This window comes from Nomascus leucogenys, chromosome 7b, assembly GCF_006542625.1.
Source record: "Nomascus leucogenys isolate Asia chromosome 7b, Asia_NLE_v1, whole genome shotgun sequence".
NCBI lineage: Eukaryota > Metazoa > Chordata > Mammalia > Primates > Hylobatidae > Nomascus > Nomascus leucogenys.
In genome coordinates, this window is record NC_044387.1 from 42,164,421 (window position 1) to 42,186,656 (window position 22,236).

Below are 22,236 nucleotides of genomic sequence, written 5' to 3' on the forward strand. Positions count from 1 at the left end.
CCTCAGGCATGGGAGAAATGTGCTCCACCTTCTTAAAGTAATGACACTCTGTGCTCACAGTTAGAGATAGGCCTTACAGTTGTTATGTTTTTGTTCAATATTTAATGGAGACATTGTTCCCCCTAGAAGTGCAGCATGCATCTTCAGGAATGGGCCAAATTGCAATCTGAGACGCTATGTCAAAACCACACCTCTATTCCCAAGTCCACCTCTTGCTTTGGCCTTTGCTCTCTTCTCTTAACCTAAATTTCTTCCTATGTATGTCCCTGGGCACCTTTTGCAAATGAGTCCCTTCTATGAAAAACCCATCCCTGCCCCTGGCCCTTCAGTATATATAGATATGCTCAAATTTGCATTGACCACAAAAGTTAGACCCTTTTTTTTGCCACCCGTTACTATAAAATGCATCCTTCAGTTCTGACACTGATATCGTAGACATCAACAAACTTCCCTTGCCAAATTTTTGTGGTTGAATATAAAATGACATGTTTTATTTTATACATTATTTACGCTCTTGTTGTTAAAAGACTTTTTCCTTTCTGAGTTTCACTGCATTTTTTTTTTGTTGTTTTGGAGACGGGGTCTTTGTTGCCCAGGCTGAAGTACAGTGGCACAATCACAGTTCACTGCAGCCTTGAACTCCTGGGCTCAAATGATCCTCCTGTCTCAGTCGGCCATTGAGATTACACATGTGAGCTGCCATGCTCAGCCTTTGCTACATTTTTAGAACAAAAGTAGGTTAACTATATCCAATCCCCAATCATATGTTTCTCTTTTGAATTATAACTTAAAATTACGCTACAGAAGAAAGTAGGAGAATAAATTTCATATTTACTAAAATTAATTATTAAGTTATTGTTTCCAAAAAAATTATTTCAGGGATGGTCAGGAATCCTCAGGAAAGGAGATCCTGTAAATTTTTGTTTGTTTGATTTAGAGACAGTCTCTGTCACCCAATCTGCAGTGCAGTGGTGCCATCACGGCTCACTGCAGCCTGGACCTCCTGAACTCAAGCAATACTCTCATCTCAGCCTCCCAACTAGCTGGAACCACCATGCCCACCTAATTGTCTATTTTTTGTAGAGATGAGGTCTCATTGTGCTGCCAAGGACGGTCTTGCACTCCTGGATTCAAGCTATCCTCCTGCCTCAGACTCTAAGAAAAATAAGAAATCTACATTAGTTAACTTATGCTTGACTATCTGGTTTACTTATGGATATTAAAATGGCAACCAGCCTGTTATAATCTAGGATGAAACACTATCCCCTTTTTATTGTGAAAATAGAGGAAACTAATTAGCCCTGCATGAGACATAATGTATTTGGTGTAAGCTTTGGTAAGATTTACTGGAATACTTTGGCCTGGTTACTGTCAACACATGTATGACAAGGTCACCTTTGTTAAATATGTTCAGTTTGCTATGCTATTATTGCATTTCCAGGCATTCACATGAGGACAAAGAAGGAAGATTTATACTCTGGGTGATAATAGGCTCCTGGCAAAGCCCAAGTCAGTTGAAGACTCACTGCATCTAATAGAGAACTGGAAATGTATAGATTAATGAAGCAACCTATGACTTTCTGTGCCAGACTTTTCGCCATTGCCGTACTCTTCTCTTTCATACCCTATGCCTATGTTTAACATGATGTTCCCAGTGCCTGGGATGAACTTTGCCTTCCTCTTTATGTAGTGAATTCCAACTTGTCCTCCAAGATCCAAATTAATTCCCATCTCCTCTGTGAAACCTTTGAACTTAGATTTACCCTCTTCTCAATACTGAGCTCAACGCTCTTTTTACCACTCTTTATTTTAACACTTATATATTTTGATGCCATTTTTTTAGTAAAATTACCATAATGGAAATGCAAAGAGAGCAGGGAGAGTTTAGTTTTATTTATTTGCAGTATCCTCAGGACCTTAAAAAATGCCTGGTACAAAGGAGCTGTATAAACATATGTTGAATGATCCATTTTTTAAGTATGTATAGACACATGGGCATGGTTTGGAGGAAGGAAACAAGGTGAACCAAATATGGTTCTTATTATCCATATGATTCAGTTGAGCTATGAGGACAGACATCAGAAGATACAGGCACTGGGACTGCAAAGAAGAAATAGATGTTGAATTAGACAGAATACTTCTATTAAATTTTAATGAGCTATTTAGATATCATATGCCAAGTGTGAAATGATGACAGACATTTGAATTGTAAATACATATTAAGAGAAAAAGTATAGAGAATTGAGATTGTCCAGATTTATCAAAAGAGGCAGGATATAAAGGGAAAGATTTAAGTAGCTGAAAAGAGATTTACTATCAATGGAATGAAGGGATGGTGATAAAGAGGGCCATGCTTTGTGAGGAAAAATGAGCAGATCATTTATGAATAGAAATTCTGGACAATAAAGTTGAGAGATGAGCCAAACCTAGACTCAGAGTAGGTGACATTGCGCAAGAAAGACATTTAGCCTTCAGGAGTTTCAGTTTCCTTATTTGTAATTTGTTGATAATAGCTTGGTTTTGCTGTTTCACAGGATTGTTGTGGCACTCAAATGAGTCAGGATGATTCTGACATAGGCAGACATAAGCATTAAGAAACAGTAGGATGAGAGTTGGAATAAACATTATAATTTAAATAGAGGAAAAATACTGGAAGGAAATACATCTGAATTAACTGAACTTACAGTAGAATGAAAAGATTATGACTGATTTTTCCCTCGAGTTTTCTCTATATTCCAAATCATTATTGAAGAACATATAGTAATTAAAATGCATTTTATTAAAAAATTATCCTAGGTGCTGAGAAAGTAAGAGTGAATAAAAGAAACAAGGTTTGACTTCTCAAGGAGCTTACATTTTAGTAGGCACAGACAAAATAATATGGCTATATAAGATAGTTTTGGATAATTGCTCTAGTAGTGATACAGTGATGAAGAAGGGTGCTGCTGCTACACAGAGGGGCAAGAGAGAGCAGAGACCTATTTGAGCAAAGTCCTACATGTCATGTTGGGGGAGGATGTTATAGGCAGTGGAACAGGCAGCTGCAAAGCGCATAAGCGGAATGAGCTGCATGTGTTCAAAAAACAGAAGGAAAGTGAGTGTGGCTGGAACACAGGGAGGGAGGAGGAGAGTGGTGGGAAGTGAAGTCAGAAAGATACACCAGGGTTCAATCCTGAAGGACCTTTGAATCTACAGTGAGGAAATTGGATTTTATTCTCAGTTCTATGGCAAGACCTAAGTTAATAATATACATCTATGCATATATAGTAACACATATATGCCTGTATATGTGAACTGCTGTATAATTGAACTGCTAAATGATAAAATGAACTCCATCATAATTTCCTGCCCTTAAATGATCTGCCCAGGTCTAATGAATGGGGAAAAATGAGGTCGTTGTATGTACAGTCACATGTGTCCTTTCCAGAATTAAGTATTTTAAAGGTGAAAGCAGTTTGGCATCATCCCTCCATGCTAATATGTTAGACGATTGATAACATATTCAAATAGCATTTATTGAGCTCTCCACAATGGGGTGAAAATAAATGTTGGTTGAAAACACCAGTATTTTGCATGCCGATTCTGATTCTCTGCTTAATTTGCTGTTATTTTCTTTTGCATTTTTTTGTTATTCAAAAATAAAAAGGAGCAATGGTGCATATGAAAAATAGATGTTAAGGAGAAAATTTGCAGATGTTAAGCTTTGTAGATTTTTCTATAGAGTATTTCAGAATGAGTATTTTTATTTCTCTTCATGGCAGCACATTATTTTTAAGAAATAAAAAGCTGAATTCCTTGTGTGGACAAATCCCTGATAGAGTGATTTTGGCACTTAGAGAGGCACGTTAACTACTTAAAGTCCCCGTTGCTTCATCATTGACTTCATTATCCTTTTGGAGCACTCTACAGAATCTGCTCCCAGAAATGCAGAGGCACAATGGAAGAGCAAGCCTTTTTCTTCCGGCCTTTCAGTGCCTAAAACAATAGACATATGAAATACTGTGCACTTGCAATGCTGCCTAGAAAGTAGGACATTTCTTTGTGAAAGCTCGTGCTAATGGAACTTTGATGTCAATTTTAAAGAGTCCATTCTGTCTTCAGTGTCTGCGAAGGTAAATATTGATCTTAAGCAACATGAGGCATATTCCTATCTCCAGAGAGAACATTAATATCCACACAACCTTCTTGCTGTAGGATGAAGAACTGGCAGCATTAATGCTGTCAGTATCAGACAGAGAAACATGATTTGCCTTACTCCTTTCCTTCATTCCCTTTCCATCAGAAATAAGAATTTAAAAAACAATAAAGTCTATCAAGGCTTTATCTGCCTTGGTCTTTGTTCTGTTTTTTGAAATGATTAGCATTTCTCAATCATTCAGAAAGAAGCATCAAAAACAAAACCACTTTTGACCGTTCCCACTGGAATAAAAAAGATATGACACCAATCCCTATATTTCATCCTCAAAAATGATAATGATCCCTTCTGAAAGAAAATGATAACAATTTTCAAGGAGCTGTGATTTTCTATCTCCTTTGATGTAGTCATCAATGCCTTTTCAACAGATGTTTCATATAGAGTCCATGTCAAGATATTCAAGGTGATTCAGAATAAATAGATGATACCCTTCAGCCCTTGCCCTTGGGTGGCTTAGAGAGAGAGAGTCTTGTTGTTTTGGGAAAGACAAATATAACTCAAATTACTTAAGAATACTTAGAAGTAATTTAGTGGTTTTAAGACTTGTGTTCAAATTTTGCCTTCATCCTTACCTCTTTCCAGCTGTGAGATATACTTGTCCCCTGGAACCTCAAAATTATCTGCAAAACAAAGGTAATATTAGTAACTATCTTCTAGGGTTGCCATGAAGATTAATAAGATAATGAATTATGCATATATAGTATTTAGCTTGGTGCCAGGCCTCCAAATAAGTACTTAAAAAGCAGTAGTTATTTTTTCTGGGTAAACGTTGATAAGTAATAATTATTAGGTCAAGCAAGTTTTCTTAAAAATGGCCTTTGAGAATTATATGACACACTTATATTCATGAATTGTAAATATGTGCTGTTTCATATTTTTCTTAATAGGCATTTTAAACTGTTGTTTGGCATATAATGTTGGTCTCCCAGAAGCAAAAATATTTTCCGGTCCTTCAAGTGAACAGTTTGGCTATGCAGTGCAGCAGTTTATAAATCCAAAAGGCAACTGGTAAGAATATTCTCTTCTTTATGATTTCAATAAAAATACAAAATAAATTTCATATTTGACTTCAATTTCTTTTTCAAATTGGTGCCTGACTGTACTATAAATGGGTGGCTCTCAAATATCCTTAAATGAACAATCTTTCTTTGAGAGCTGACAACTGCAGACTGATCATTAATGGGGTGGTGTAATGGTTCATTTTTAAAAACCTGGATAGAAAATTTTCTCTAAATTTTCAAAAGCAAATTTATAATACCAGTTTTGACCATTAATACATAGGTAGGTAGATCGATAGATAGAATGATAGATTTGTCTTCATTTCTTATCATGTAAACTGATATTCATTCAACTTTGTAAATCATCACCTAGTTACTAATGCTATCTCTGGGCCATTTCTAAATGGTAGAATTGTTCCCTAAATTTTTTTCTTTAGCAAGGTTTTGTCTACTTGCTTCATTCTAAGTTAGCCTTCTCCCCTCCATGTGGTGAAGGGTCCTCACAAACATCAATGCAAAATGTACAAAGGTGGCTTTCTCTAGCATATTAACACCTTTTATTTTTGCCCCAAAGTGCCCCCAGTTTTTTCATGCTATGTGATGGTTACATTTTCAAACCATGGCTATTCTACCCAGGTGAAAAACAACCACCTCGGTGGAGATGGAAATCTAGTTCCCGTAATAATAATGCAAGTGAACCCAGAGAAATGTGGTAATTTGAAAGTTGTATTTGGGAAGAAGAGCTGTAGCTCCTATTCTGCCAGAGTTAATGCCCACTTGTAGACACGGCTCCTGCCATGGGGGCCTTATCTCCTTGTTGCAGCAGGAGGCTCCAGACCATCCCCACTCACCCTGGAACTTCAGATTCTGAATCTCCACTCTCTAGAGCTCTTTTCAATGATTAAATGGGCTGTCATTGGCTTATCAAATAAGAACTGTAATGTATGGCCAAGTGCAGTGGCTCACGCTTGTAATCCCAGCACTTTGGGAGGCTGAGGTGAGAGGATCACTTGAGCCTAGGAGTTAGAGACCACCTGGGCAGCAAAGTGAGACCTCATCTCTATTAAAAATCTAAAAATCAGCTGGGTATGGAGGTGCATGCCTGCAGTCCCAGCTACTCAGGAAGCCGAGGTGGGAGGTTGGCTTGAGCCCAGGAGTTTGAGGCTGCAGTGAACTGTGTTGGCACCGCTGCACTCCAGCCTGAATGACTGAGTAAGATCCTGTCTCAAAAAAAAAAAAAAAAAAAAAAAAGGCAAAAACCATAACTGTAATTCATAAGGCTTTTTGTCTGTGTGAACTTCCATTTGATACTCTAAACAATTGAAATCAAAGAAAGGTTCAGGATCACATGTTGGGGCATGCCTGTCTATTTGATGAGGAAACAAAATGAAATCATCCCCTGAGACAGCGGCATTTCTCAGGAGGCATCTTGGAGGATGTAAATTGTGAGCTGGCTTTTAAGCAGTGGGGATCAAGAGGCTGGAGATGAGTATTAACTAATGTGAGGAGACTTGGAAAACAATGCATGTAGAGACAGTTTGTCAATTGTCTGGAAGGATAAGAACATCTGGTTTGAAAGAAAGATTAGCAATTATTATAACCATTTGGGATACGAGAGAGAGTTGCATGTCTAACAATTATCAAATGATGCTTTGATAATCATAAAGTGGTGAGGAGGCTAGAAAGACGATATGGTCGGTATATTTTGACCTTGGAATCTAGCAGATGAAGTAGCTAATGACCCACAGTTTTAAATATTCAGCTCTAATTTTTTCCCTCAGACTGCTATATTAAACAATTCATTCAACATCTCAACTTTAATGCCCAGTAGACATACCAGACTTAACTGGGAGAACACAAGTATCTGATTTTCTGCACAAGCTAATGAGGCCAAAAATCTTTGACTTGTCTTCTTTCTCCTCCCCTGTATCTTGTCCATGAGCTAGTCCTGTTAATCCTATCACCAAAATACCAATTATACCTGGCCGTTCCTCACTGTCTCTCCTGCTGCCACCCTGATGGAAGCCAACATCAGCTCTTACAGGCACTGCTGCAGAAGCTTCTCCACCTGCCCTCAGCTTCCCTTCCTGCCCGCTTTATTCAGCTCTCTTTGCTCTAGCCAGCGTGAACTGTTAAAAACATGGCTCAGCCAGGAACAGTGGCTCACACCTGTAATTCCAGCACTTTGGGAAGCCAAGGCGGGTGGATCACTTGAGGCCAGGATTTCAAGACCAGCCTGGTCAACATGGCGAAACCCCATCTGTGCTAAAAATACAAAAATCAGCCAGGTATGGTGGTGGGCGCCTGTAATCCCAGCTACTCCAGAGGGTGAGGCAAGAGAAGCTCTTGAACCTGGGAGGCGGAGGTTGCAGTGAGCCAAGATCAAGCCACTGCATTCTAGCCTGGGCGACAGAGTGAGACTCTATCACAAAAAACAAACAAAAACCACAGCTCACTCCCTAGATTAAAACTCCTTAAAGGATGCTCTGTGATTGGGTGTCAGCCTGTCTCTCCTATTATCATCTTTTACACCTTCTCCTCTGCTTTCTATGCTCCAAGGACTAAGTCTTTTGTCTGCTCCTTGAACATGCCTAGCTCATTCCTGTTGCAAAGCTTTTGCAAATTCTTTTCTCCTGCCTGGAAGAGTCTTCCCTAAGATCATCACTCAAATGGTTTTCGTCTTTCAGTCTCAGCTCAAATGTTTCCTCCTCATAGACCTTTCAGAGCAACCCTATCTATACAGCGCTCGACTGCTTTCTGAGTCACTCTAGCCTTACAAGTGGATTTATTTTCTAACGATTAGTAATATCTTAAATGATCTATACTTGTTTATATGCTCATTATATGTCTCCTGCCACTGTCTCTGAGTTCAGGGACATTGTTTTGTTGACTGCTGCATTATCAGCACCCAGAGTTATTTATATCTGGCACTGAGTAAAGGGTCAATAATTATTTGTTAAATGACTAAACGGAAGTCCCAATTCTAAATGATTCATCCCAAGTGCCATACAAAGTGAGCTATAGTAAACTGACTTAAGATGTATGAGCTGAAAGGGAGCTTCAGATGAACTCCACTGTTCTAGTTCATAGACATGGCCTAGCTGAGGACATCTGGCACTGAGTTTGAAGCAATTCTTTTAAGTAACAGCTTTCCTGGACAGAGTAAATCTAAGAGAAAGAGCCATCATCAGTAATAGACATTATTAAAGGTGATAAGCCTTTCAAGGATTGTAAGGGGCTCGACCATTGGCCATGCCGTAGGTTGGAAGTTTAACAAGATGAAAAGGGACACAGAGTTGAGAGGATCCCACTAGGCAGAGTTCTGGGAACATGAGAGGCAGCCATATCTCCTTTCTCTATCCAGGATTACCTCTAAGTATCCAAGACATGGTTGAAAGACAAGTATATTTGCAGTTTATAGTGAGATCCTAGTGCTGGTAAGACCAGGGACACTGGACATTTCTAAATCCTGCCTAGACCTTCTCATGCCATCCCTGAATGATGTATAAACAAGGGACAATAGGTCTGGGAAGCAAAGCACCACTCTATCATTGGCTGGGCCAGTGCTTTGAACTCCAGTGTAGAGCTTTCTGGCAAGGTGTGGCACTGAGATTAGGCTCAAGGCCTAACCACCAGATGATATAAGCATACCCCACCATGCAAGAGGAAGAGACAGCACCTGTCTGACCTGAAGGGCTGAACCATATGGAATTCAGAAGCAGGAAGGACAGAGAACAAAAGTTGGCCAGGCAAGTCTGTCTGGGTCCTTTCGTTGATCTAGTCTTATGAAGCAAAGAAACAAGAGAGGCAAAATCATGGGCATGATTTTCTAAACTACATGAGGTGCAAAAAATGCGAAACATAGTTGTTGGCCTTAAGGAGTGTAAAATAGAGTCAGTGAGGAAGATTTATATGCAGAATAGGCAACTTTGAATAATACAGAAGACATCACTCAATGTAAACCCCTTGCAGTTAATGGTGTTTGTTTTCTTTTAGAGTCACTAGCTGTAATAACTTAATATTAAGAGCTCATTTTCTTTTCCCAAGGCCTGGATCATTAGAGAGACAAGGTTTTCTCATGACCTCTGTCATTTGCCCACCCCTGCCAAGGTACCTTGCCACAGAGGGCAGGGCTGTGGTCAGGATCCAGGTGAGTGGGTTATCCCATTACAGTGCTAGAGTGGGCCACTTTAGGACAAGCAGTCTTCATGACTCTCAGGCTCAAGGAAAATTATATGAAACTTGGAACCCAGAATTGCCTGTTTGTTTTGACAATGGGCCCTGTGCCCTTCTCTACTCTTAATTTATGACAGTTGCATAGGCATTATGGAAGTAGCAGATGTGGGAAGGAATGTTTAAACATTGACTTTCCTTCTGACACTAATCAAGTTAGCTTTGGACACAGAAAGTGCTGTGACCATGAATTATTCCTTTAGCAAATTGTGAGTTCTTTTTCCATGGATTTATCATATAATACATGCACACACACACACACACACACACACACACACACACAACTTTGTTTTCTTTATTCCCTTACTGCTTATTCTGAAGCTGTCATTTTGGTACCTTTTACCTCTGCTTACTTTGACTTTCTTTATAATCTGTCTATCTAAGTCCTGACTTCACATCTTTCCCTCAGACAACTCACTGAAGGCTCTAGTCTGAGTATTCTTAAATGACACTCTGTTATTTTTAAAGTACAATTTTAGCTCTGTCATGTGTGCCATGTTTTCTAAGAATTTATGGGCATATTTACATCAGGATCTACCAGATTTTAACAAAATAATCTTAACTCTCTTGCTAGTTTCATTTATGAGACTTTCATTGCACTATGAACTTCAACTCTAGAAACAGTGGTGACACGGCTTTGATAATTCTGGAGCCTTTTTAAGAGTCTCAAGTGAGCGAGATAATTTTAAAGCAAGCTGACCTCCCAAGCAGAGTACCTGGGCAGCCCTCTGGCTGTAAGTAAGGCTGTGGTCTGTTCTCTTTTCGGTGTAGGCGGAGGGCCATCCCGCTTCAGAGCCCTCACTTCACACACAGGATGTTCCAATGTGGATGATGCAATTCTTATCACAAACAATCTACAAAGGATTGAGATATGTTTAAAATCATTTCCTGGAGTTTGTGGTGATATGCACTCTTTCTGTTTGTCTAATCTGAAGGCCTGTTGCAAGAACAATCTGAGCTCATTATGTGACTCAAAAACCAGAGAGAACTGCAATCACTTGTGTGATGAGGACTGACTGGGAATTAGGGTATTTCCAGTTGTAGAAATGTCTTTCATTCTAGCAAAGACTAGTGCATTCTTTTTCCTTAAAATGAGAGGAGAAATAGAAAGAACATGTGTCATAGCAAAAAATAAAAATAAAAAAAATCCACCTATATATGAGCTTATAGTTTTAACTTTTTAATTGAGAAAAATTTTAATAAAGCTCTACATGTGTTATAAATATAACATTGTTATCCACAGATGTGCCTGTAAGAGAACTTTAAAAAATAAATAAAAAATGTTTAATTCTGTAACAGACATCAAAGATTATGTCACATGATACTTTGATAATAACACCACCTGGTATTTATTGAGTACTCTTTCCTTGCCAAACATGTAATACCCATCATTACTCTAGGAGCTCTGCAAAATTATTACCCCTTTACAAATGAGAGGAGTGTGACTCAGAAAGGTTAAGTAATTAACCTAAGATTACAGAGCTGATAATTAATAAAGATAGGGGAAGCTAATGCAAAATGAGACAAAATGTTCCAAATGTACATATTTTTGTAAGTATCCAAGAAGGAGAGTGACAGGATGTAGTTGGCATTTATGAATAATATTTAAATTTTATTTTATTTTATTATTTTTTATTATTGTTATTTTTTTTTGAGAGTAAGTCTCACTCTGTTGCTCAGGCTGGACTGCAGTGGCGCAATCTCGGCTCACTGCAACCTCCACCTCCCGGGTTCAAGTGATTCTCCTGCCTCAGCCTCCCAAGTAGCTGGGACTACAGGCGTGCACCACCACACCTGGCTAATTGTTTATTTTTAGTAGAGACGGGGTTTCACCATGTCGGCCAGGCTGGTCCTGAACTCCTGACCTCAGGTGATCCGCCCGCCTCGGCCTCCCAAAGTGCTGGAATTACAGGCTCCACTGCGCCCAGCCCCTAAATTTTATTTTAACATAAACTTTATGAAGTAAGAGAAACTTTCAGAATCTTGAATGGAAAATTCTGTTACAGAATTTATAGCATCATTGGCTTTACCATCAGGTGTTTCCTGGGCAAAGATGATACTTTCCATCCATCTTTTCATCCTCTCATAGACAGGAATTTCTTGTATGAATATACTCAGGAGCCAGAGCACAAGGGTTTTACCCTCAGCTTCCCCATCACTCCCTGGGTGACTTTGTGAAAGTCACGCAACTTCTCTGGAGCAGAAAGTATGCCATCCCTATCAAACTGGATGTTATGAGCACCTTGTGTGAGAATAAAAGTAAAGCACTTCAGGGCTGGGCTCGGTGGCTCATGCCTGTAATTCCAGCACTTTGGGAGGCAAAGGCAGGCGGATCACTTGAGGTCAGGAGTTCCAGACCAGCCTGGCCAACATGGTGAAACCCCGTCTCTACCAAAACTATAAAAAAGTAGCAGGGCGTGGTGGCAGGCACCTGTAATCCCAGCTCCTTGGGAGGCTGAGGCAGGAGAATCACTTGAACCTGGGAGGCAGAGGTTGCAGTGAGCTGAGATCACACCACTGCAGTCTAACCTGGGCGACAGAGGGAGACTCCATCTCAAAAAAAAAACTGGGTCCTCTCTACCTCTTCCTATCCCCTCAACCAATTTTCATCTGTCATGGATGAGCTTCCATGCATATTGGATTAACTTCAGTCCATTTCTTCTTCTTCTTGGCCAAGAATGCTATTCCAATCCTCTTTCCAAAATAATCATGTCTTTGTCTTTTATGATATAGCCTTTTAAATATTAGCCAATTATCATCCTTTATATCTCTTTCAAAGATAAAAGTCTCTTGCCATTAGGTTGTCCTGGCAGTGCCATTTAATATGCCAACTTCATTTATTCACAGAGTTTGCTTTTATTTAATTTAATTTAATTTATTTATTAATTAATTAATTTATTTATTTGAGACAGAGTCTCAGTCTATCACCCAGGCTGGAATGCAGTGGCTCAATTTTGGCTCACTGCAACCTCTGCCTCCCGGGTTCAAGTGATTCTCATTCCTCAGCCTCCTGAATAGCTGGAATTATAGGCATGTGCCACCGTACTAGGCTAATTTTTTTTTTTTTTTTTTTTTTGAGACGGAGTCTCACTCTTTTGCCCAGGCTGGAGTGCAACAGGGCAATCTCGGCTCACTGCAAGCTCTGCCTCCTGGGTTCATGCCATTCTCCTCCCTCAGCCTCCCAAGTAGCTGAAACTACAGGCGCCCGCCACCATGCCCGGCTAATTTTTTGTATTTTTAGTAGACACAGGGTTTCACCGTGTTGGCCAGGCTGGTCTCGAACTCCTGGCATCAAGTGATCCCATCTCAGCCTCCCAAAGTGCTGGGATTACAGGCGTGAGCCACCGAGCCTGGCTCTCCTTTTATTTTAAATTCATAATATAAATATTCCTTTTCTTCTTCCATTCAATTTTATTTTTTACTCATAACTTAGTCCAGTGTTTGATTCTGTAAAGACATTAGAAAACCAACTGTAATATATTCTTACACTTTTATTTTAACTTTAAATACTTATTGTTAAAATTTTTATAAATAGTTATTATGCTATTGCTGTACAATTAATCCATCCTCAACACTATTAATACAGGTATCCAAAGTGGCATGTCTCATATCAACAATGACAACCCCCCGAGAGGCAGAGGTTGCAGTGAGCCTAGATCAGGTCACTGCACTCCAGCCAGGGCAACAGAGTGAGACTCCATCTCAAAAAAAAAATATCTATAGTAGGAAGGACACTTTAAATATCTCCTGATTTGCTTCTTCATCTCTTCACTCTGGATACAAGTTTGTGTGTGCACCTACAAACACGTGAATACATACATACCCATTGTTTGTGACTCGCACGTGGGACAGATATGTTGCTCCAGAATGTCTGCTGTGCTTTAATGATCTATAAAAATCCTCCATGCCGCACCAATGAGTCTTAAGCTTTCCTCTGTGATAATGTGTGAATATCTGTTTCTGGAATAAAGTTCATTTACAAAGGTGATTGGGACTTACACACACACCTTCCTAGTATCTGGTTGTCTAAGACATTTACATCCATCTAACTCCATCTACAGAAGGATCTGGGGAATGCTAAGTGGCACAAGTGGAAACTATTTATTAACTTGCTATGCCCCATATGATGGGAAAGCAAACAGTGCTTCTCTAGAAGAGTTCTAAGGGAACTTAATATGGTAAAAAGAACCAGCAATTTTGAACAAAAGGGCAGGGATGCAGATATATAGGTTTTGCTTTCACTTAGACCCTTAAAGTCAGTTTCTTTAAATGAAAACATAAGTAGTTAGACACTTGACCTCACGGAGTGTTTATAAGGATCAAAGGAGATAATGCACATAAAAAATGCTTTATGAGCTATAAAGCGGTTTACAAATGTTGCTATTCCAGTTTTTATCATTGATGAAACAACTATCTGCCAAAGCACCTAGTTGAAAGGTACTAGCTCGTGAGCTTTGATTTGTAAAATGTGGTGGTCTTAAAATTATCCCCCTCTCTCCCTCCAATAGCCAAGAACAGGAATTTGTATCATCACGAGGCTTTAGGGTTAATATTTTAGCTTTTGATTTTAACTTCAAGAAAACTGCATGTTGGATGAGAAGAAGTAACATAATTAGTTTTTATTGATTATATTTCTTCTAGTGCCAAAGCCAATTTCTGGAATTTTTATGAGACAGAACAGTAAGCTTAAGATGTTTTAGCAATAGTGAAGTCAGTGGACTCTTCATCACGAAACTGAAAGACGTTGAGGGTCCAGCCATCCCGCTAACTGAGGAAACAACGTGGAAGCGTAAGAAGTCTGAGGCAGCATAATGAGGCCTGAATACTAAAATTGCCTTTCAATATATGCCAAAGAATTTAACTATTAAATTTATAATAGCAGTATTTCCAAATAAGGCCTAAACAATGAAATGACTCTTTTTACCTGTCTTCCTTCTTCCCAGAGACGGGCAGCCTTCACGGGTGAATTCTTTCCATCACAAACTCATTTTACGTTTACCAGCAGAAAGCAGGTACCATTTAGAGCTCACCAAGCACCTTGTGTTGTCCGTGGCCTGGAACTAAACAATATAAGAAACAATATTTATATTTATATACTATAGACTTTGAAAATTTTTACATGCGTGTAGATACAATAAGTTTCTAATCCAAAGTAAAATATCCCCTTGGATGGCTCACACACCTCTCAAACTTAGAATATCTCACAGTGAACTCTTGAGCCCTCCCTATCGCAAAATCTTGCTCTACTGACAGCATCCCCTACCATACTAGTCTGATGGTAGTGACTAGTTTCTTTTAGTTTCTCAGCCAAACACGTTTAGACTGTCTTTGACTCGTATTCATTCATTCATTCATTCATTGAAAGACCAACTCCTCAAGAAGTCCTGCGGCCCCTACCATCACACTCTATCTAAAACAAGACCACCTCTTACCACTTTCCCTTCTGCCCGCCCTGTATGAGCACTCCATCATCTGTTGCCTGGATGATTGCAGTTGCCTTCTAAGTACTTTACCTGACTCACCTGTGCTTCAATACAATCATTCCCAACAGCGTGGCCTTCAAAATTCTTCTACAATATGTCAGATCACATCATGCTGTACTCAAAACCCTCCAATGGCATTCTCATTTCCCTCAGTTGGAAAGCTGAGGCCTTCTATTAATCATTACATACGAGTCACTACATGATCTGTCATTACCAGTAGGACTACCATCTCCTTCCACTATCCCCCTCACTCATTCTGTTCCAGCCACAGGGCTTTTGCATTTGCTGTTCCCGCAGCCTGGACTATTCTGCCACTAGAGTCTTAAGGTTTACTCTTTAACCTCCTTCAAGTTTTTACTTAAATATTACCTTCTCAGTGAGGCCTTCCCTGACCATTCCAATAAAGATTATACTGCTCTCCACCCCACACTCCTAACTCCAGCCTGCTTATTTTTCTCCCAAAGCACTGATCACTACCACTATATGTTTTACTTACTTATTACATTTACTGTCTATTTTCTCCCACTAGAATGTAAGCTCCTCAGGCTAGAAACTTTTTTACTGATTTATTTACTGGTATATCCTCAGTACCTAGAATGAGGTCTGGTACATAATAGGTCTGGCCACCACATATAGACTCACAGATTGTATACTGCACAAGGCCTGGACACACCATTCAAGGAATGGTGTCCCCTGGGGTTGTGTACCATTTCAGTCCCCGAGAGCCCAATAAACATTTGTTATAAAATTCAATAAAACAAAATGTTTTGCCCTACTATCTTAAGTACATCTCTCTCAGTCATCTCTGGTAAAATCTCTAGTATTGAAGAAAACACTTGGAGAATTTACAGACTCACAGACCAAAGGAAGATATTTATAACAGCCCCTAGCTTGTGGGTTTAAAACTGTCCTACCTACACCACCATAAATACTGCTTGCTAACTAAACAAAGTATTTTGAATTCCACGGGAGGTAGGCAAATTGGCTGTGTTTGGAAAGTCTGCATAATCACTATTTTCCCACAAGATAATTGAACAGTAAGTGTTATTTAAAGTAGTCTTGGAAGAATTCCCAGTTTCACTGGAGGAAAAGAAAAGTTTATATCTTGGGATTTTGTTTTGTTTTCAGAATCAGCACACAGGCCTGTTCATGCAACTCTTTTGTCTGGTTGGGATGAAATTAAATCCATTACTTCAAAGAGGTTTTGCCATACTTCAACAGGTATACTCACCAACATATCCAATTTCCCACCTTGGTAACAGTCTCTTCTGGTGTGTCTCTTCCTGCACGTAAAATTTCATAGAGAAATATAACAGCCTCCCTCATCTTCCTGTCTGATTAATTTAAGAATGTCACAATTTTCTTGGAATAGCCATTGGTGATGTCATAGCCTCTTCTTATGAGGGTGAGTTGTCAGGAACTAGGATTTCACCAAGGCCTTAGGGAGTGAATGAGGAGGAGAGTCTGCTGGAAATATTTCTAATAAAGAAGGTAAGCAAAGGTTAGTGACTTCTCTGTAGTCACCAACATGACCTGTAGCCTACTTACTAATGTGGTTCACAATATTTAAGAAATGAGTCATATATGATGAGGAAACCCTTGTTCTTCAAGAGTTACCAAAATGGTCTGGTTTTCCACTGTTTTCTGTTGCCTTGTGTTAAGAGTTTAAGATAGCATAGTACTGTCAGAGATGTATTTGCCTGTATCTTTCAGGGAATTTCAAGTGCTTCCACATCCTTCTTGTTTAGTGCCACACAACTGCACAGATGCTTACTTTTCTCTTCTTTCTGATCAACTTAGAAGAGCTGCAGTTTTCACAGAGGTAGTCATGATGTTATGGCCCCTCCTGCGCTGCAAGGTTATCAAATCCTGAATTCTTAGAAAAGGTGGTAGGAGGTGACAGGGAGAGTGTTCAGGGAGTGCTTAGTTGAGAGAAAAAACCAAATAGTCTTCTCAGGAAGAAAATGGCTAGTTATTGCGGCTTTGCTACCAGAGGCTCTGATAAAACAAACAAACAAACAAAAAAACAGTAAAATTTTAGATCAGACACACTTCTCTGTTGTTTCTCAGCAAGCCTCTCTTGGGCTATGGTGAGGATGGTTGGAAATGTGCATAATAGAATCACCCGAATTTGGTATTTGCATTTGGTATTGTCTGAACATACCCTGTTCCTACCTGTCATTGAGTTTGTATTTGGTGTTGTCTGAACATACCTTGTTCCTACCTGCCATTGAGAACAGTGTAGCCTAGGCCCCACAGTATGGATGTGCCTTCACAGGACAGCCGTGCTTGGTGTCCAGTCTGCAGCCCCTTCATATATCACACAGCCACACACCCCTTCACATAAGTGTGGCCTGACTCCCTGTGTCTGGTTTCTAATTCATGCTAGTTCTAGAACCCACCTCATCTGCTAAGATCATTTTCCCAATCTGGGCCCTCTGTCAGGACTTCCTGCAGCTAAGAGGAAGGACGCTATCCTAAGGGTTAAGAACCTGGGCTTCCGCACTTGGTTTTCACTAGCCGTGGGAACATGAGCAAGTCACTCATCAATCTGTGTCTCAGTGATTCCATCTGTAAAACGAAGAGTAAAATGGAGATAAGATCATCCCCGGTGGCCAGGCACAGTGGCTCACACCTGTAACCCCAGTGTTTTGGGAGGCCAAGGAGGGTGGATCACTTGAAGTCAGGAGTTCCAGACCAGCCTGGCCAACATGATGAAATGCCATCTCTACTAAAAAAGTGCAAAAAATAGCTGGGCATAGTGGTATATGTCTATAATCCCAGCTATTCAAGAGGCTGAGGCAGAAGAATTACTTGAACCCAGGAAGTGGAGGTTGCAGTGGGCCAAGATCGTGCCACTGCACTCCTGAGTGGCAAAAGAAGAGACCATCTCAAAGAAAAATAATAATAATAATCTCTGGCTTCTTCTGCAGATGAAATTAGATTATCTTTGGAAAGCCTTACACATAGTACCAGATGTTGTAAAATTTACTATAATTAATAGGAAGTAATTAATGAATGCCAAGGGGCAGAGCCACACTTCCTATGATAGTTCCTTGCTATAAGGTGCTATTTTGTTCTCTACGTTTACTCCATAGTAAGCTTTTGTTTGAGAAAAAAAATGCCAGTTTGGTGCATAGTAGATATGCAGAGGCTGGGTCAGGAACAGATGACACAATAACACAATGGTAACAGAATGCATAATGCTTTCCTCTCAACTTGGTTGATTTGTTTTTTTTTTTTTTTTTTTTTACTTTTAATTGGACCAAACAAGCAAAAATACATGCTCCCCAGAAGAAGAGAAGTAAGGATTTTCTTTGGGAGGTGGAGGCGGGCAGATCACCTGAGGTTAGGAGTTTGAGACCAGCCTGGCAAACATGGCAAAACCCCCTACTGAAAATACAAAAATTAGCCAGGTGTGGTGGCGCGGGCCTGTAGTCTTAGCTACTTGGGAGGCCGAGGCAGGAGAATCACTTAAACATGGGAGGCGGAGGTTGCAGTCAACCAAGATGGCGCCACTGCACTCTAGCCTGGGCAACAGAGTGAGACTCCATCCCAAAAAAAAAAAAAAAGTAAGGATTTTCTACTTAACTTTTCCTTAACCAGGAAACTATTTTTTAAATAATAGCATAGAATCATCCATTCATTTGCTTGTTCATTTGTTGTTGTTTTTTTTAACTCATTTGTTCAACAAGTGGTTATTCATTGCTACAGGCACAGAATTCCTAGCCCTCATGTACCTTTCCTCTCTAGTGAGGGATTTAGTCAGTAGGAAGGCAGCTATGGGGCAATATGATTTTTTTTTTTTAATGGGAAGTGGAAAGGTCAGAGGCTATGTAGGTACTTAGAGTTACCTAGAGTTAAAAGAGCCGGGGGACTTCCTAAAGGAAGTGGTGTCAAACAGGAGATCTAACTAATGAGTAGACATTGCCAGGCAAGAAACAGCATGCATGAAGGTTTAGAAGCAACAGAGACTCTGATTTGAAAGAGGAGCTAAATGCAATATGACTGAAATGTGATTTCAGGAAGACGCATAGAAAAAGCCGGGGTTAGAGAAGAAAGTTGCAATCAGATTCTTTCCTTTTTACACTTTAAGATATGTCCAGCATGCAAAAATCAGAGTTACTGCTGTGTAATACTACTATGAAATGAAGACCTGTACAGATGGAGAAACTCAAGGCTCTGGAAGACACTTTTCTTGGTACCGACTCTATAAGATTCCTAATTTCTTCTGAGCCATCATGAATTTGAAAGACATCAGATATGCTCAAACACGCATTCCAATTCTGCACTGGTTCCCTCCCTTCATTAAAGTGGCTATTGGGACTTACTAACATCCAACATTCAGATTTCTATCTTTTTCAAAAGTCTTAACTTATCTGCCTGGTATTATTTTAAACCTAACTATGGTAATATTTTAAAAGGTAAATTATGGTAAATTATTAGCTCATGAGAAGAAAAAATCTTTCAGCTCTAACGTTAAGGCTAACTGAATTAAAGTGTGCTAGAATGCTCTATATTAGTTTGAGAATAATTTTATAAGATGAACGAGGAGAGAACTTATTACTGAACTATTAACTTTCAAAATAATCTGCATTTTCCTTTTTCCCTGATTGTTCATGCTATTCTGTCTGCTAATACTTCAGGTTAAAACCTTCATCTTTTGGTGTCCATTTTTGTAACCTTGGACCATTTTAATGTTTTTTTCTACTGGTAAACTAGATCATATATTCCAGGTCATTTGAATTTTTATTTTACTTGTCATATATATCTAGTTTTACTAGATTTAGTCTGCTTTAATCCTTTGGTATCTACTGTACCTCAACATGGGGCATATGTTGTTTAAATGATAATTATAAAATATATATACAGAAGGCTCATGAACGAATTTTAGTTTCTTTGATATTTTAATCCTTCCCAATATTGATATGAAAAAAACCAGGAAGCAAATATGCTTCCATATTAATTGAATGCTGCTGAGTAACCTGCTGCAGTTTCTAAAGATCAGACTGATACCTGGGCTCTTTCTGTGCAATCTTCTGTGGTTCTAAGCGTCAGGTGAGTGCTTCTGCAAGAAAACCTGTAGTCTCTAGGTGAAGTTCTGAAGGAAGTGAAACTAACCAAAGGAAGGAGGTAAACACCAGTCTCATCCTGTATTCTAGATATATGCACTTTGTTACACATATAGTTTGTAACGTATTTGTTCTGTATTTTTGCTAAGTATCCCCTTATAAAGACAGTTAGCATAAAGCCACTAAGATAAGATATTTGCTCTCTAAATGAGTCAACATATGAAAATGCTTAGGGCACAGAAAGCACTCAGCGAAGGCTAGTTGTTGTTCTTGGTTTAGATTTGGTTTCATTCTTTAGAGCTGTGCTGAACAATATGTAGCCATGAGCCACATGTGACTACTGAACACTTGAAATGTTACTTTTCCATATTGAGATGTGCTGTAAGTATAAAATCTACACTGAAGTTCAAAGACTTAGGAAAAACAAATGTAAAATATCTCATTACTAATTTTGATATTGCGTGCTAGTTTTGATTGCATGCTGGTTTGGATATACTGAGTTAAATAAAATATATTTTTAAAATTAATTTCACCTGTTGCTTTTTATGTTCTTAATGTGGCTGGCTACTAGAAAATTTGAAATTATATATGTGGCTAATATTTGTGGCTTGCATTATATTTCTATCGGACAGCATTGCTTTAGAGAGACTTTCTAGGGTATGTGGCAACGCAGCAGTATTACAGACATTGATCAAGGCTCTTTACCAGCTAAGCAGAAAGGAAGCAGGTCAAATCATAGCTGAACAAATATAAACTGTTCACACTGAAATTTAAATGTGTTTTTCACTGTTTGTGATCAGGTTTATCTTTAAGAAACTATACTTAATACTTTGTGTCGAATAAAAAAAATCTGTTTCTAGGTTACTGGTTGGTTCACCCTGGAGTGGCTTTCCTGAGAACCGAATGGGAGATGTGTATAAATGTCCTGTTGACCTATCCACTGCCACATGTGAAAAACTAAATTTGCAAAGTAAGTTTAAATTTACTTGCAAAGCAAGTGATTTGTCTTAGACTCAACTGAAAAATAACATCAAAACAATCATTGTTCTGTCTTAAAGAAATATAGACAGCTTTTTTTGCCCTTATGTCTTTAGTAATATGGGGCACAATCGTATCCAAATTTCCAAAACAGTTTGGAGACTTGACTTAACAAGATGCGTGGAAAATGTGCTGTCTCCTGGACCATTTACCTCCAGACCATGGACTGGTTTCCATCAAGATTTAGAATAATTTTGATGATTACTTGCAGAAGTCCGAGGCTATCCGTATTTCTTTCTCTCCTCTTTGCAAAATAAACCATTAAGTTTGGAAACATCAGTACAAGGGCTGTGTTTGGAGGTGCCAAAAACACTCTGTGTTTCTTGTTATGTCTAAATGATGGCATTCTAATAAAATCCACAATTCGGAATTATTTGCTGTTTTAATTATCCACATCTCAGATGCCTCCTATTAATGCCAAAAAATTACTAAAGGTTCAAGGGTAGACAGCTAAATGAGTGACATTTCCATGTAATATGCTGATACAAGTAAAAAGTCACTCAATTTGATCATCATCACATCAGCAGCAGCAGCAGCCTAAAAAAACAGCCCTGAGGAATCACAGAGTTCTTCTGAAGAACTGAGGCATGAATTAGAAAAGAGTGTTGTGAAAATCAAGGGAAAGAAAAGTTTCAAAAATAGCAATTAAGACTTGGAAACAAGGGCAGTGGTGTTTCTTACATATCTCTGTAGACCTAATATCTATAATAATTTATGGCACATAATAGGGCTCAATAAACATATTTTCAGTGAAGTGGAAGGAACATCAGTAGTGTCAAATGCTACAGAAGTTGAAGGGGGATGAGGACTGAGTAAATGTCTTCAGCTTATTTAAGCAGGTTGTGGGTGATCTAGATCAGTGATCTCCAAATTTTTTGAGCACTCAGTATATATGTATGTGTGTGTGTATATATATATAAATATATATATATTTCTAATAACACAAATGTATACATTTGGAGTGAATGTTCAAAGCTTTATTATATAGTCCAAAAATTTTAGTATATCACCCCTAACTTATCATATCACTCTTAACTTCTGAACACTCATTCTTAATGTATATATTTTTATTATTTTTAAAGCTATATACATGTACTGGCGTATCTTCTCAATAATACCTTCATATAAAAAAAATTGTAAAGAATAGAAGTTCTATTATTTTCAGTCTTCATTCTAACAGATCATATTTTGTGTAACTTACTCACCTAGAGGATAAA

The 22,236-nt window shown here is 38.8% G+C and overlaps 1 protein-coding gene across 3 annotated transcripts in view; it reads left to right on the top strand.

The window, feature by feature from the left end:
• The window catches only part of ITGA2 (integrin subunit alpha 2), a 104,396-nt gene that overhangs the window by 30,277 nt on the left and 51,883 nt on the right, over positions 1–22,236 (top strand). For 2 of the 3 annotated variants that reach the window (XR_001116051.2, XM_003276518.3), the window contains exons 2-3: positions 5,083–5,203; positions 20,842–20,951. Coding sequence is in view for 2 of the 3 variants with exons in the window: in XM_003276518.3 (XP_003276566.1) it covers positions 5,083–5,203; positions 20,842–20,951 (231 nt within the window). In the remaining variant the exon portion in view is untranslated. The remainder of the gene's footprint in view (positions 1–5,082; positions 5,204–20,841; positions 20,952–22,236) is intronic. The other variant, XM_012507859.2, reaches the window with a different exon arrangement.